The 16996-nt window shown below is 39.7% G+C and overlaps 3 protein-coding genes across 3 annotated transcripts; 1 reads left to right on the forward strand and 2 right to left on the reverse strand.

Moving 5' to 3' along the window:
- Positions 1-1123: 1123 nt before the first annotated feature.
- Positions 1124-13044, reverse strand: ppih (peptidylprolyl isomerase H (cyclophilin H)). Its single transcript, XM_031845153.1, has 9 exons — positions 12768-13044; positions 5777-5841; positions 5661-5684; positions 4008-4052; positions 3380-3422; positions 2663-2755; positions 2290-2377; positions 2144-2184; positions 1124-1688 (listed from the first exon to the last, which is right to left on the reverse strand). The coding sequence occupies exons 1-9, from the start codon at positions 12831-12833 to the stop codon at positions 1620-1622; spliced, it is 534 nt and encodes a 177-aa protein (XP_031701013.1). The 5' UTR covers positions 12834-13044; the 3' UTR covers positions 1124-1619.
- On the forward strand, positions 8841-10375 carry LOC116382245 (probable G-protein coupled receptor 160). The gene has a single exon (XM_031845151.1). The coding sequence runs from the start codon at positions 8873-8875 to the stop codon at positions 9917-9919; it is 1047 nt and encodes a 348-aa protein (XP_031701011.1). The 5' UTR covers positions 8841-8872; the 3' UTR covers positions 9920-10375.
- A 1072-nt stretch (positions 13045-14116) lies between the features above and the next one.
- Positions 14117-16956, reverse strand: taf10 (TAF10 RNA polymerase II, TATA box binding protein (TBP)-associated factor). The gene is made up of 5 exons (XM_031845227.1): positions 16512-16956; positions 16016-16173; positions 15574-15638; positions 14610-14724; positions 14117-14438 (listed from the first exon to the last, which is right to left on the reverse strand). Exons 1-5 carry the CDS (start codon positions 16642-16644, stop codon positions 14349-14351), a joined length of 561 nt encoding a protein of 186 aa, XP_031701087.1. The 5' UTR covers positions 16645-16956; the 3' UTR covers positions 14117-14348.
- Positions 16957-16996: the final 40 nt, after the last annotated feature.

The following is a 16996-nucleotide window of genomic DNA, read 5'->3' on the forward strand; positions in this document are numbered from 1 at the left end:
ATTGCTTCTTCTCTCATATTTCCCTGCCCAACAAACTCGTGAAACGCAAACATCGTCGCAAATCGTCTTCTAGTAGCGCAGTGCCGACATACCCAGACTCGAGTGTGAGACAACCCCACCGCAGCCCCCCACCCATTGTCATGTTAATGGTCCACTGGCACCGTTTATGAGCACTGGCTGGTGTGTGAAGAGCTCGCTGTTAATGGCTGAGCCCCGTTCTCCCACACAAAGATGGGCTTTAGCATTGACCCCAGCGAGCCTCCCCACGAAGAGACCCCCCCCCCCTTCCCCCCTAAAAAAACCCTTCTTCCTGCCTCCATAAGAACAGAGTATCCATCTGAAAGGATTCTTTTGTGCCAAGGGAACAAGGTCCACGGTGGAAGAGGGAGAGCGTGGGTGGGGGAGGGGTCTGGAGGCTCGGATTTGTATGGATGGCTAGGATATGAGGAGGCAGCCATAAGTTAAGCAGAGGATTGCTTGGCGCTGAAGTGTGTGACTTGGAGGACTATTGTGCCTTTAGCTGTGAGGTATTTCCCTCCTTTGCTTCCTGGCGATGACATTGAGATAGATTGCTACCTGGTATCACCTCAGAGATCAAATATAGATCTCTGGACGATTACTCATTCTTTCCCTTTCTCAGCTAATGACTCAGAGGAAAACCTCCCTAGGGCAAATAGGCTAATGAAAACAAAACAATGCATTTACACTTGGTATAGTGTTCTCACACTATTAAATGCTGAGTTCAATTTCAAAACATGGATACGCAACCATGTTTTTAAATACATATATGAATCTAAATGTAAAAACAAGAAGAGCACGATAGACTTCTGATGATTTCAGATTCTGGCTACGGTTAATATTGTGATTGATACATTTATTTTGTGAAGACGGTAGCAATTCAGATTCCTTGTTACTACTGTGAACTTAAAATCAAAATTAATTACGCATTCATACTTTAAAAAGTAAATACATATTTAATATTTGGTGTTAAGAAGTTGAAAGACATTAACATTTTGAATATTGAAACTATAACAAACCAACGATTAAAAGGAACTTACTGTAAACACGATGCTAGTTACAGATGTAAACAGCTTTCCCCAAAGAAACAAGATTACTCCAAAAGGTTTGTGTAAAAGTAAAACAATTTATTTATCCTCAATGAACAGTTTGACTCAAACAGGAATTAGAATGTTTGAAATGCAAAGCAATTCTTTAAAAAAGTCACAATTTCTTATTTGTCTTTTTCTAACAGGAAGCACAAATTGTCTCCACTTGGACCCAACAACAGTGTAGAACATGACGATTTGCAAAACAAATTCAAAACCAATATATTAAGCACATCTCGTCAGTTCCCAAACCCACCCGACATGTGAATAACCTGATCTGGGTTGGATTCAGCGATTAACCTGGAATCAGTTTTACCAAACTCAAGATAATTGGCCAAAATGATGTACTGTTGAACGTTATACCGTCCTTCAATGTTCATCATGGCAGAAGACATCCACACAGGAAAAAAATATGTAGGTTGATGTCTGCTGAGGAGTATCAAGTGACTATAAAAACTACTTCATGTATACAGAGGTTGTATAATTCTGGCGTGGTGTTGTGAGGAAGCTGGATCACATCTCTCCACACTGTCCAATGAGGATGGGGAGCTTGGGCTTGTTGTTGGGTCCCGTGGGAACATTCTGTAGACAGGAAGGAGCACAAACAGTCACATAAACATTACACACACACACAGATCCATGTGATGCACACGTCAATAGTTTGATTACAGTACTCATTACATAAACATAAAGCAGTACAAGATTGATATACTACAAGTGTCAATGACTGGGTTTCATGCGTTGGATGCTTGCTTTGAAACATTTATGTCTGAAGATTTACACATCACTGTTGAGATGAAAATGTTAAGCATATAATACATATTAGGAAATATGTACTTAGTTCTCTTCAAACTTGATTTGAGAGATGAGTGAAATATTATAGACAATAAGTAGTACAGCAGGCCTTTTAACTTTAAACATGTTGCACAAAAGGTAATGACCCAGTGGTGAATGACGTTTTACCCACTATGAGTGTGTGTCTCTTTCCACTCACAATTCATTGACATCAATATATTAATATTACAATGTGTTTTTACCTCAATTTTCCTCATGGTCAGCAAACCATCAACCACTTTTCCTGAAACAGGTGTGAATAAGACAGTTTAAATCTTGGCACATACACAAATGTACACAGCGCTCTAAATAGATATGAAAGCACAACTAACATCGTAGACGTACTCACCAAAAACAACATGCTTCCCATCTAACCAGTCACATTTGGTGCAGGTAATGAAGAACTGACAACCATTCGTCCCTGGCCCGCTGTTTGCCTGAGTAAGACACATTATTGAGAAAGAAGGGCAGTTTTAAAAGTCTGTTTGTCTCCATTAGTCAGGGTTAATTCACTTTGAATCAATCAATCAAATCCTATTGTCTATAGAGGTTGGGTCAATTCACTTTGTGTGGATTAATCAAATCTTAACTTTTTTTTTTTTACAGATTAATAGATTAACAAAATGTTTGCAGGAAACCAACTAACTTCAGTTTCGTTAAAGTAAACAGACCCTTTCCTCATTCAGTGTACCCAACCTCTAAGCATTGATCGACATACATACCATGGACAGAAGGCCAGGAGCACAGTGCTTCATTTTGAAGTTTTCGTCTACAAATGGACCTCTGTAGATGCTGCAGATACCAGTTCCATCACCCTTCACAAAAGGACAAAAAAAACAAAAAACAAACAGAACATAAGGTGTAGTAGAAAGAAGCAGCTATACAATAAGATGAGCTGTAACTCACCACATGTCAACCAGGAGGCAGAATAATACATGTTGTTCTCCTGCTCCATTCAAAATACACCTGCAGTTTGTCTGACATCATGGCACGATTTATTTTATTTAATGAATACAAGAAATGGTAGACAGAAGTGGATGTAAAAGTAAAAAGGCCAACTAATAATCACCATCTTTTAAAATATCTTTCTTTATATTGTTTATGATAAAACGTCTTTCTTTAGCTCGTTTCACATCAGGTCTATCTAACATTGTTCCACTGCAGGCAATAACCCCATCAGAGATTACTGTTTCCTCTGCTGAGAAACTGTGTCTCTGAAAATATTCTTCTCAACATACTATGTATATGTATTTCTGTTGTAAGAAAAATAACATTCATTGCTATGTTGCAAGAAGATTGAGAGTTTACTGTAGCTTTAACCCAAGCCATAAATGCAAACAGTGACGGCAAAACATCAAACCGTGGAACATTGTTTCCGTCATCCTGAAGATAAATCAAGAGCGTCAATCAGACAGCAGAAGAGGTGTGCATGTACTTACATTCACAAAGTCCCCTCCTTGTATCATAAAGTCTTTTATCACCCTGCCAGTGAACAATGAAAACATATCAAGTGTCAGTTTTGTTGAGGTACAAGCTGAAGGAGTTTGACTGGTAAGACATGCAGACATTCTTCTGTTTACGAGTGTCAAAAAAGACAGAAATCCATTTTGATTACATATTGTAAAACAATAAAACACAATAGGAGGTGGCCAGTTTTTCAACACATCATTTTCCCATAAATAATTGCAAGTTTCTGTAGAAGTTGTATATGAATGAACAAACACTAACATAATACTTGAGGATGTGGTTAACATTAGGGGCCTATCGTGGATTTCAAGGGTCGGCACTTTCATCTCAAAAACAAACAAAAAAATAAAACGTCTCATCCAAGTTCTAATATTTCAGTCTGTGTCCAGGATCATGCTTGCTCACGACTAATGTTGCCTCTAGAACTGCAATATTAAGAAAAACAGGGACAGAAACTGCCTGAATGCCAGGGCTGACAGTGGATAGCCAGAAGGCTGTTCCATGATACAACCAGTTTAACAATAACAACTAGCCCAATGTCAGTCAAATGAGGTAGGAGTACAATGTGAGCTATGCATATCAAGCTGCCACACTGTGTACCTGTGGAATGTGCAACCTTTGAAACCAATGGAGACTCCATCCTTCCTGTAGAACAGATCAAAATAAGGTAAAGACAATGACACTATATTGTAATACAAGTAATTATTTCTAAGGAAGATGTTTTGTCCACGTTTCTCATGTGAGTTTTCCTAGTAAATGGTCGATCAAGACACATTGAGAAACAGGGATGGGTACATGGCATACCACAGACCAAGCCTCTTATACTGGAAGCTGTTCAACCACCCTGTTCTAAAACATAAAGAGCACTATTGCTGATCATTGCTGATCCACGAGTCAGTGTAATTCAGTAAATGATTCTAAATGCAGGCCTTTTACGTCGTTATAGTTATCTATAGTGGTTATTTGCATAAAACACACAATTCAAATGATTAAGAAATAAAAGATTGCATTTCTATTGGCAAAAACATTTGTAATTTATAGTTTTAATGATGCATTATAGGCTGCTTAGGTCTTAATTCTATTTTATATTGCTGTGAAAACATGTCATTCAAACAACTGTATTTAGTGTCTCGCCAGAACTGTATTTTACAAGCTTACATTTGAAAACATCAAAATAAAGTTAGAATTTAACAGATCATGAGCCGCATCATAATGTCACCGAATGTAACCTCCGTTCATGAGCTGTTAGCACTGGTGCTGCCAAGGTTCCTAGCTCTCCTCCTGTTGTTTACACCACAGATTTGTTGTTCTCAACAACGTATTGTCAGGGATCGGCGACTAGAAAGCCTTAATACCAATCTCCATATCGCACATTGTCTTACTGAATATCGGCCGTAAAACTTTATTTCACAGTATGATGGTTAAATTGTGTGATGAATCCGTGGTTCACATGCGTGCCGAACCTTGATGACTGTACGGATCAGGAATCAACTCTGGCCTGTTACACCACGAGTCAATCCCTAAACATTGAGAAACAGGGATGGGTACATACCATTCCACAGGCCAAGCATCTTGAACTGGCAGCTGTTCAAACCGCCCTGATGTATTATTGTTGACTGAGGTATAAGGTACATGATAGTGCAGACACAGGGATGGGCACATGAACTGGCAGTTGTTAAACCACCCTGTTTTATTGTAGCTGGCTTTAATGTAAACATTAGTGTGTGTGGAGAGAGATTTATGTCATATCTGCATTAGAGAGCACCAGGAAGGAACAGTGTCGGTGAAATAAAGAGCAGTGGTCACAAGCTGGTCTTGTTAAATGGTCTCGTATACCTTCCATGATTGATGAATATGCAGAGCATTTATCAGCCTCAGTGACTCCGAAAGCTACCAGTGACAGTGTATATTGTAATATCTGGCAACACGCATTGTGGCTTAAAAGCTTCCTTTGGCATTCTTCAAATGAACCCATTCATATTAGAAGGTTGTGGCTCAGTGTGTACTGGCAATGTGATCAGTTTGTTTGTGTGACTTTTTGTCATGCACACGCACACATGTAAAAGGCCTGTTTAACCATACATGTGGCCAAATAATTAGGTTTCTCCAGCAGAAGCCTTTTATGTAATAAAGTTCTCCTTAGCCCTTAATCTGATGAAGGTAAAATCTTGAGTGCATGTTGGGACAATGTGTGGAGGATGGTGACGCCGTCTTTGTGTAACATCAGAGAACAAAGACGTTTTGCAACCTTACCTGAACTCTCCAGTGCAGAACTGCCTGTAAGAGATGAGGAAAGTTTAAGTAACACCTTCAAACACTCAGACACGTCAGTCCTGAAAAACAGACTTCTGGAACGACTTTCTCCTTACCGGAAATTCTCTGCCGTCTTTGGAACCACATCGGCAAACAGCTCGATCTTCATCCGTCCGATATCCTGGCAAACAGTTGAGAAAACAGTTGAACACACAAAACAAAGACAAACAATGAAACGTATACACCTGAATGCAAATTGGGACAGTGTTTCACCTCAGGCTGAACTACATAGCACGGCCAGAACCTGATCAGTCTTGTGACAGGAAGTACTCTGAGACAGAAGGCCTCATCTGCAGAAACCAGTTCTAATAAGAGACTCTGCAACAGCACATTTTTTAAAGATACTTCTACTGAATAACTGGTATAGGATTTCTTCTCATCTTTCTTCCTTCTACTTCTGGTCTTGAAGGACACATTATCCTATTTCTGCCTGAAAACATCAAGTGGACTCGGTTTCATCCCAACAACGCTACACAAGCTTTTCTGTCAGAGTTCTGATTCCCGGTGGTCAAAGTATACATTATGTAAAATGTAAATTACATCAGAATCTTAATGAACGACTTTAAATCATCTCTATAAGTATTGTGTGTGTGTGTGTGTGTGTGTGTGTGTGTGTGTCTGTGTGTGTGTGTGTGTGTGTGTGTGTGTGTGTGTATCTGTCCACCCAGGCCTCCCACAACCCGGAGGGACATGCAAATAGCTGACTGTTCCAACAATGTCCGTGTGTCTGTATGGAAAAAAAAAAAGAAAAAGAAAAAAGAAAAAAAAAAGAAAAAGAAAAAAAAAAGGCCGGTTATCCCCATGACATCTTTGCATAACTAACTCTTCAGACGACGCAGACGACTCGCAGTAAAACAAACAGCCAGTGGATCTCCTGTCTATGCCATTTAGAAAATACAGAGTGTATTTTTAGTTACCAGGAAATTAAACAAAATATAGGTGCATGAGTTGGTTCAGGAACAAACATCAACCACAAAACCTTTTGTCTGCTGAGTGTTTTCTCTCGCTGGAGTCTGACATGCCTAACAGGTAAGATAGGTTGTTTAAAAAAAAAAAAAAAAGTTTCTCATCAGATAATACATTTTAATTTAAGAGTCTGTTGTTGAATGTATAATGTTGAACTACTTCTGTGGCGGCACTGGAATGAGGGTCTTTTAAATGCTATGTCCAAAGATCACTTTGGATTCAGAAACAAAAGCAAGGAAGAGAAAGGTGCACTGAGATAAGAGGCTAAAGGGTTTCACCTGACAGTCAACATATCAAGCCAAACCCGGTGAGAAACTGAGATAAAATTAATAATCAACCTTTTCTATTTGACAGATAAAGACCAAACACACTTTGAAGAATCATACAAGGACCCGTAGAGGTGCATTTGTGCCTGACTACTTGTGTTTATCAAACTGCCTCATTATTCAACTACAGCCTCAAATCTCTTACAGAATGATAGTTATGTGACTATATGTAATAAAATAAAAAAATTTAGGTGACTGTTCCAAGCTAATTTTGTGAAACTTATTCATATTGTAAAAATAAATAATTAAATTCTGATGAAACGGAAATTCTGATGAAATGAAAAGGCCAGAAATCTAGGTGTAGTTATGGATTCAGACCTCAACCTGAACAGACATCAAGACAATTACATAATCAGCCTATCACCTGAAGAGTATATCAAGGATTAGAGGACTTATGTCTCAACAGGATTTGGAAAAACTTGTCCATGCATTTATCTTCAGTAGACTGGACGACTGTAACGGTGTGTTTACAGGTCTCTGTAAAAAGTCAGTCAGAACGCTGCAGCTCGAGTCCTCACTAAGACCAAGAAAGTGGATCACATCACTCCAGTTCTGAGGTCTTTGCACTGGCTTCCTGTCCAGCAAAGAATTGACTTTAAAATCCTGCTATTGGTTTATAACGCACTGAATGGTTTAGTGCCAAAATACATCTCTGATCTGCTGCTACCTTATGAACCATCCCGACCCCTTAGGCTGTCTGGGACCGGTCTACTTTCTGTTCCCAGAGTCAGAACTAAACATGGAGAAGCAGCGTTCAGTTTGTCTGCTCTAAATATCTGGAACAAAGTCCCAGAAAGCTGCAGGTCTGCTGAGACCCTCAGCTCCTTTAAATCAAGACTGAAGACTTTTCTGTTTGCTGCTTCCCTTAAGTGAACCAGATTCAAGGATATTAATCAATTTCCCACATTTCACTACTGTATTTAATTTCTGAAACTGCACTGCATATTCTTTTTTTTAGCTTCTTAATAGAGAAGCTTCTTAATATTTCAATGACTGTTTTTAATGTTTCAATCAATGTTTCCTATGTTTTGATGCTTTTAATGGTTTTATGTGAAGCACTTTGAATTGCCTTGTTGTTGAAATGTGCTGTAGAAATAAACTTGCCTTGAAATATAAAATTGACATGCTTTTTGCGAATTAAGGAATTGCTCACTGCTTTTCAACTCGTACCTCTAAGCTACTGTTTTTAAGTATTTTGCATACATAACTAACACTGTAGCCAGAGGTTACATAGAAAATGGGCAGGCTTCCATCAAGACACAGATGTGTGCATTTAGTTGTCCGCATTCACAATGGAAAGGTGGAGCCATACATAGCCATCTCAAATGAACCGCTTCACCTGACAACAGTCATATTCAGACAAGTCTTGGCGAGAGCATGCAGGGCCTCTGAAACCCACTGGACTAGGAGAACCCTGAGCACAGAGGTACAGATGGCTTAGCGTCAGTTTTTGTTTTATTATTATATAATTTATACAGAGTAAGCTACACACTTCAAATGGCAGAACTTGCTTCTCCGGTTTAACAACGCTGGAAAGAACGAATACCATGACTGCAGGATGTTGATGGGGAAGTGACAAGATATGAGAACCAAAGTGTGTGTCTCAAAACTGCAACGATAACAAAATTAATTCTACTTTTACTTTGTATTTCATAATTGCCAGTGTAACGTAGACTGGACTGGACTCATGCATCCACATGCTTTCTCTAATCAGTAATCATTTGCACAGCCGTAGTTCCTAACCAATATACTCTTGTCCTCCACAGCCTTTCCTGGAGCCTCTCCATACTGAACTGAGCGCTGATTGCACAAATGCTGCATGAATTGATAACGCATCAGAAAACAAGCAATACCGTCAAAATGCTGGACATCGTAGCACAAACGGATGTGTCTGGCCGTCATACAGACAACACTGACGAGTATCTGGGAATTATGCTTATCAAGGTGGTACTGGACATAGTGGTCCTCTCCTTCAGCGGCCGGAAACTGTCCACCTCCTTTTTAAGTATGTGCAGTCTGTCCATCGTCCTGGCTGACTCTGTGATGGTGCTTCTTTTCTCAAGCTTGTTATTTCTTGGACCTGAAAGGTATCTCATGTCCCTCTGCTTCATCTTGGCCAATGCCTCTGCGATATATGAAGCACTGCCGCTGCCCCTGATTTGCCTGGGTTTATTGGACTGCTGTTTAGAAGGTACCTACCTCGGCAAACAGAGCGCCTTCTCCAAATTCCTAAGGCACACCGCCTTGACATTGCTGGTGTGGATCCTAGCTGTCATTTGGTTTGGTTCTGTCAAATTGGATTCGATGAAACTGGATTATCAGGAAAGGCTATCAGTTCTAGTGTGTGAAGTACGGGAGTCTACACTGATCAACTACTTCATTTTGGGGCTTTTCTCAGCGGTAGGTTGTACAATGCTGCCCTTTTACTCAATGATTCCTAAGTGGGTGGGCGAGGCCAACAGGATATCTGAAGCGAGGGAAGAACCAGAGAACCAGAGCAGCGACTTGTTGTTCACCTCAACTGACTGCACGGAGACAAAAGGCATTGAGGAGAATCCACCGGAGGAGACCGTCTATCCGCGCCCGCCTCTGTGGTTCAGCCTAATACTGGGCTTTAGTCTAACTTGGATGCCTTATCTCGTGATGTCTGTGGTCTGCATGTTGCTCAGCTTTGGAGTACCTGCCTACATCACTGTTAACCTTCTGTGGGTGGAGTGCACCAACAGTTTCCTGACGGGCGTGATGTTCTGGGCAAACAGCAACAAACAAGGACCGTACAGCCTCCCAGAAAACGTGTGCCCGTGGCCCATTTACTGGCATTTGAGCAGAGGAACACGACAGCAGCCATTCCCTGCAGCTGTGTCGAACCCGTCCAAAGAGAAGAGCCACACCCTCCTCTATGTGTAACAGAGAAAGACATCAACAGTGAACCTGTTACACGGCAGACCTGACAGCCAATAGCAAATGAGAACCATGATGCGAGAAAGTCAGTGAAGACTTGAGCTGGCAACTATGAATAGTTCACCTGTGTACATGTAAACTGACACCTACACACAGACACGCATCTTTCACCTCTCCATCGGCACATGCTTTTGAGCAACAGCAAAATGTTGCCGTTGACAAGAGTCTGTGACTGGACTTTAAAATAGAATTCTTTGAGTTGGTTGGGGGGGGGGTTCAGGTTTTGCTGAACGCTTGGATCATTAAGCTAAACTTTTGTAAATCCACATTATTTTTCTCCATTAATTTGTATGTTTGTCATGAAGGACTTTTTAAAGATACCTTTAGACTTGAGGGAAATGCTATGTTGACTTATATCTATTCTCTTTTAACTTTCTGTCCCAAACAGGTATAAATGTTTCGAAATAAATATCCAAAATTCCAGTTTTCATTTTATTTCAGTGAACCATGTATTTTTGCAACTTTTTCTTTGAAAACATAAGTTACAAATGTCATGTTTATCAATCTATTTGAGGAGGTTCAAAGTTTCTCCTTCACCTTTATGATGATGTGTGATATAACGATCCAAATCTAGACGACCTTGTGATGAGATTTCCCACTTAGTCATAATTTAAAATACTGTATGGGTCTATTTCACTACTGTGTTTAGCAACTTGGATTTAAGGACTGTATTAAAAGGCCCTGAAGACTTATTTTCTCATTCAGCTCTTACTAATAGCAATGGGATCCTACATGAACACTTTCTGTCAGTTGCAACACTTTTGGTTGTTCCACATGATCCCAAATGTCTCTCTGTGCTCTTCTCACAGGTTTTAAGCAAGTTTATCTGATGACAACTGTGGTGATGTTTGCTTATGTTGATATTCCATCAGTGTCGTTTCTCTGTTGCAAAACTTTCCTACCGTCCGTCACATCACATCTAACTGGGACATGTGGGATCTGAGAAGATACATTAATACTTCTTTTACAAATGGAAAACTTTGCAAAACAAATCCAGATCTATATCCATCTTTAAATCATGTCTTGTATTTTGCACCGTGCTGATTGTTTAATGTTATGCACCATCCACCATGTCAAATTCCTTGTATGTGCAACATACTTTGGCAAATAAACGGTTCTGATTCTGAATTGTACCAGTTAGCAGAGTACCTCAGTCGAGTTTTTCTTCTTGCGTTGTTTAACAAAGTAAACTCGGTATAGCCTTGGTGATGTATTGTCAGGTCAGCTCCCGTCTAACAGACCACAAGAAGAATTATTATTTAATGAATCATCATATCTCCAATAAACTAGTATCACTGAGCGACATTCACAGGATTATCTTATTTTAGAAGTCTAAAATACTACTTTATTACCACGGTTGGAATTTAAATGAAAAAAAGGAATATAGGCTTCTAGTCACAAAGGTTTACATGATAAATATTTCGTCAAATGTCAGAGTTATGGTGTATATGTGAATTTCCTACTCCTTTTCAGACATATTAGTTTATGTTTGTACTTTTTTTTTCATATTTACTGTTTCATTTGTTTCGAAATACATACAAAAAAAATACAAAAAACAATGAAACGAAATGGTTGTCACTATCCACTCATATTTATCATGAATCGACCGAAACACAAAGAACTGTGGGTACGACTGTATCTAAATGTTCAGTCATAACGGATGGTCCAGTGCATCCTAAGCTAGAGGAAATAAAGAAAGGAAGCATTAAAGCACCTTTCCTTAGCTTTTAGGGAACTCGACCAGCTCTTATCAAGACTGCCACTTAGATACTTCCGGGTCATTTCACACAGTTCGTGATCTTCCCTCAGACCTTCCTCACAGACTTTGTGTGCTGATTCTCCAGAAGGAATATCCATTGGACCGTTTGCACTTTGATGTGTATTTTGGTGCAATAGTTTCTGAGAAAAGTGGGGGAAAGTAACGTCTCCTCCTGTGGCCCATAAAGCTCAACGGTGTTCCGTACAGAGCACATCACGTGATTTCAACGGCGATTAAAGAAAACAAACTGTCAAACGTATTCAATTGATGTATAAACTTTACCTTTCTGGACATATTAGTGAATAACACTGCTGTAACATCATTGTGCGCCACATTACGTGCAAACAGCGTTTGTGTGGACAGACTTGTTGCAGTTTGAGTGGCGCCAAGTGGTCACTGCGCGCCACTGACGTTAAAATTTAAAATGACGTTAAAATTTAAAATGACGTTAAAATTTAAAAGCAGTTCTTCAACGAAAGGTAATACATATAGCATAATAATAATAACATACTTTCATACAGATTACAGCAATGTGAGAAGGAAACGTTTAGTGGAAATGTAGGTTTTGGCTGCTCTACTTATCGCCCTTCTTAGAAGCTGAGGACTGGAGCTTCACTCCCGGACGCATGTGGGCGCACTGAGCAAACCTACTGAACTCTCACAGGAACAAATGGCGTATTTCTTCGTCAAGAATAAAAGACGTACTGAAGATAACACAGTATACTTGTTATTCACGATCTGGAGGTATTTATACAACGATCGGCGAAAACAAAAAGCTTGCTACCTTATGTTACCTTAATTACACTACAAGATGCTCACCACAATATAAACCGCGCGATTTAAACGTAGAACCAGCCCTGTTTGTTGCCATGTGTATCAGACACGTGTATTAAACGAAGATGTCTAAATACCAACCAACGTAGTTCAGTTGATCGCAACTTTTACCACGATATTATGGTGAGATGTATTCACGGTAACGTTGGTTAGCTGGGACATAAATGATAGCGTATATCTTTATATGTTTGCTCTACTCACCTGCCCTCCGATGGTTACGTCGAAGAAGACAATCGGGTTGCTTGAATTTGTTGTTTGAACAGACATTGTGACCGTTTCCTCGCTCGTTAAGACTAAATAAAAATGCTATTCGCCGGATAACACCATAGATGTGATAGCCATTGAATGGTGAGACATGTTACGGCGCGCGGTTAGGGTCAAAATAGTGGCAACGCGAGAAAGCTTGGATATCTCCAACAGAGTGCCGGCTTGTGGTAATGTACATTTAATCGTTTCGACGTAAAAGTAAACAAAACTGTACTGTACTGATTACGTAACTTCGTGAGGCCTTGGGCTGTTACACTTAATAAGCCACCTCTATAAACTATAGTTTTATTTTTGTTCTTATGTTGCAAAACGGGAGTACAAACTGCATATCGCTGTACAACCCTGTTGTATAATGACAATAAATAACATTGTAACCTTGAATTACTGCAGTAAAAGTCGTACTTATTTAATGTTGAAATTCAATTAGTGGTAGAATTCAACAGCGGAAATCGGTCCAAAAGTCAGTTAATTAGCAAAACTATTAATAGTGGCTTTACATTATGCCCTATTGCAATTTCAAAAAAATAAACAAATCCTAAAACAATGTTTCCAGTCACACATTTCTAGCAAGTAATAATAGTACATTTTAATTGAGCTGCATCTTACTTTTGAACAATAAGGTTGATAAACAAGTGCCTTCAGTACGTCAAAATGTTTAGAATCAGAATCGTTTATTGCCAAGGAAGTTTGCACATACAAGGAATTTGTCGTGGCGGGTGGTGCGTAACATTTAACAATAAACAATATTAATTAAACTATCAACAATCACTCAAGAAATAGAAACATATTAAAATTTACAATAAAATATAAAATAAAGTGATAAAACAGATAACAGGACTGTAAAACAAGTGCAGTGTGTAAGTGAAATGTTAAAAGTGATGAGTGTGTTCAAATAAAGAAACAGGGATGTGCAAGGGAGAGACCAGAAGGAAATGTCCTGGGGATGACAGAGTCAGTGGGGGACCCGGGCTTTGTTAATGAGCCCGACTGCGGACGGGAAGAAACTGTTTGTGTGGCGTGAGGTCTTGGTTCTGATGGACCGCAGTCTCCTGCCAGATGGAAGGGGCACAAACAGATCATGTCCAGGGTGAGAGGGGTCGGCTACAATCTTTCTTGCTCGCTTCAGGGTCCTTGAAGCGAACAGGTCCTGGAGGGACAGCAGATTGCAGCCAATCACCCTCTCAGCAGAGCGAATGATGCGCTGCAGTCTGCCCTTGTCCTTGGCCGTGGCTGCCGTTAGCACTTCTACTTGCATTGGACAAATGAAACATCTCACACACAAAGTTTTTTTATGGGTTTTATTTTCACCACAAAACTTAATTATACAATTTAACATAACGCAAAGGTGGCTCCACAAAAAAGAACAAATGGCAAAGTGACTACGATTTGTCAAAGTTGTACTAAAGCACAATGATCAAAACAAAAACATTTAGCAATAAAGGTGTTGACAGACTCTAGTGGGTCAGCAGGGACAAAAAACTAGCAAAAGCAAAAAGCCTTTAAAGAAAGGCAGTTCTATGTAAAGTAATATGGTTTCTTGACATTGACGCCATATTCTGAGAGGGCAGGAGTCAGGTCCTCCATCGTCAGAGTGTACTTCTTATCCTATAGAAAGAGAAGAAGAAAGAATACAAAACCAGTAACCATCAGAACAACATGAGCAGAGATGGGTATAGGTTGACAGCTACCTCTCTCACCATCTTCTTACAACACTCAAAATACTACAAAATAGTGTATCACATTTAAAGCACATGTTAGGATGAGAGAAACACTGACCTTTGTTTTACTCCTTGAGCTTCCTGAGGCAGTGCCCTTCATTTTACAGTACTGCAGCGCATCATTGGCAATGTCCGAGATAAACTTCTGAGAAGCGAGGGAGATCAGACGGATTCTGAAGAAATTAACAAAAAGAAAATAATTGTTGTGGTTTTCCCTGTCTGTACACAGCCAGCATGTGTCTCTCTTTCATAGGGGGAAAAAACAAATAAGTCAGATCAAAAAATTCTTCGGATCTCATTTTCACTTTTCCAAGAAATTATTACAGCAACGATTATAAAGGCGACAATAAATGGTCCACTAGGCTTAAAGTCTGTACTTTCTGCTCACACATGCCAATGAAGATTAGTAGCAGTACTGATGTATACGGCATACAACAGCACCGAACTCCATTTAATAAAAGTCAGACAGGCATGGCAGTCAATCCTACAATAAGTCAGATTTCTCTTAGTTTTTAAAAATGTTTACATTGTCACTCAGCTAATCAAACTTTACCAACTATATTACTTGACTGAAAGCTGCTGAGCGACATTCAGACAACACTGTAGTCATCACGTGTAATTATTAAAACAGTTTATCCAAAACTACTTAAGCACATGATAGGACGTAAAGGAAACATACAAAACAGCTTGTCCAAAGTTATTGATTAAACATACAAGAAAGAGTTACAGCCTCCTGTTTAAGACTATACATTTGTGGTAGATGAAATGCTATACATGTGTATTTAAATGATTGTTGTGTTATATGTTTAACATTAATATAATTAGAATTTTTAAGAAAAAGTTAAATAGACTGTTACATGTTGTAATATGGTGCTTTCAAAGCACTCCCTTTGTGCCTGTCCTGTAAGTCTACAGCACTTTGATTTGTGTCCTTTGGTTCCACGGGGTATCGGGTGGAGCCCCTCACACTGAAGCTTGAAGGTGGAGCTACACTTCAAAGAGTCAGTCATTGTTGCACTTACATTCTTGGGTCAGAAGCCTCAAAGCCAGCCCGGTTGAGGTAGTAGCCCGTTACTGCATCAGGAATCTGAAGAAAAAAAAAGAGCAGACTTCAGCGTGTGGTCAAGATTCATAAAGCCTGCTTTCACTTCAACTTATTGGTGAAGAACATTGTTATTGTATGTCTGCCATTCAATGACGATCAGCCAAATGTAAAGTAGCCTCTGACCACTGAATGAAACTATTAGCAGTGTCTCAGTAGGACAGCGCTTGGTACAAAAAAACTAAATCTGATGTTCACTAAGGGATTTGGTGATCAATTGATGTGGCTGGCAGGGTAGGCGAACTTGCCAGGTGTTTCCAACATTAGCCAGAATTCAGTAGTTAATAACTTGGAACATAATGCAACATGTCCATATTTGTGAATGCAGCATATAGTAGTCTAACTGACACCACTGGACTTACTGTGGGAGTGTACTCTTCCAGCTGCATGAGGAAATCTGCCAGCGGCGTGGTGGAGAAGGCCGGCTTCACATCTCCATTGGTGATACCACCAGGAACGTAGACGCCGTTGGAGACAGATGAGTCTGCTGATGGTATTACCATGGCCGCTGAGGCTGAAGCTAAAATACAAATGTTTGGGATGAATTCATTTTTAATAAAAAAAACATTGTTCCTATCTTGCACAGTGCACAAATAATAATTGTTACAGTTTTCCCTTCTAGGAAAATGTGTTTAGCAGTTTTGCCTAAAGAAAGGTTGCTAAAAGTTAAAAAAAAAAAAAAAAAAAAAAGAAATTTCACACATGATGATGCATCACGTTCTTACACACTATATTGTGATAGGAACACAAACCATTTATCTTCAGTAGCAATAAACCAGCTACCCTACCTTTAATTAACGTAAGTATTGATCACAGCAACATGAACATTAGTAACGGTCATATAACAGTGAACGTTACCATTACTCGTGACCGAAAGGATGCTGCTGACGTTGGTAGCTGCGTTATCATTTGCGATACAGTTACTCGAAGTTGAGGACGTCGTGGAGGACACTCCAGTTGTGACGGACTGATTAACGTTATCTATATTCATGTTGACGTTACCGTGAGCTAACGCGCTAACCGTGGCTAGCTAGCACAGAGGAAATGTACAAATATGACCGAAAGCGCGATCCTGTGCTAAATAGCTCCAAGGCTAGTCTTCAACAAAGTACTACGTTGTGAAGGGAAGCCTATTTTGTCACTCCGATGTTATTAAAATAGCTGAATCAGGAGCTAGCTAGCTAGCATTCGGAATGTTTGAAGCTAGCGTTACCGAGCAGCAGAAAGCTGTGCTCATGCTGTAGAGCCAAACGCGTCACGTGACCCTTTCTGTACGTGTGGATCGGGTCTGACGGAAGTAGCCGAAGATTCCCGAAGTTACAGTTGATATGGGTTGGTTTGTA

Source organism: Anarrhichthys ocellatus, unplaced genomic scaffold (assembly GCF_004355925.1).
Source record: "Anarrhichthys ocellatus isolate YVR2014 unplaced genomic scaffold, GSC_Weel_1.0 scaffold5, whole genome shotgun sequence".
In the NCBI taxonomy this organism is placed as follows: Eukaryota; Metazoa; Chordata; class Actinopteri; order Perciformes; family Anarhichadidae; genus Anarrhichthys; species Anarrhichthys ocellatus.

Bases quoted from the DNA above. Each gene is read 5' to 3' on its own strand.
- ppih (XM_031845153.1), bottom strand. From the start codon at position 12,833: ATGTCTGTTCAAACAACAAATTCAAGCAACCCGATTGTCTTCTTCGAC. The intron at 4,053-5,660 runs GTAAGGTTGCAA...TCTGTTCTACAG, and splicing joins TTCTGCACTGGAGAGTTCAG to GAAGGATGGAGTCTCCATTG. The intron at 2,378-2,662 runs GTATGTATGTCG...TGTCTTACTCAG, and splicing joins CTCCTGGCCTTCTGTCCATG to GCAAACAGCGGGCCAGGGAC.
- LOC116382245 (XM_031845151.1), top strand. From the start codon at position 8,873: ATGCTGGACATCGTAGCACAAACGGATGTGTCTGGCCGTCATACAGAC.
- taf10 (XM_031845227.1), bottom strand. From the start codon at position 16,644: ATGAATATAGATAACGTTAATCAGTCCGTCACAACTGGAGTGTCCTCC. The intron at 16,174-16,511 runs GTAACGTTCACT...TTTGTATTTTAG, and splicing joins CCTTTCGGTCACGAGTAATG to CTTCAGCCTCAGCGGCCATG. The intron at 14,725-15,573 runs GTAAGTGCAACA...TAATTTCTTCAG, and splicing joins GAGGCTTCTGACCCAAGAAT to AATCCGTCTGATCTCCCTCG.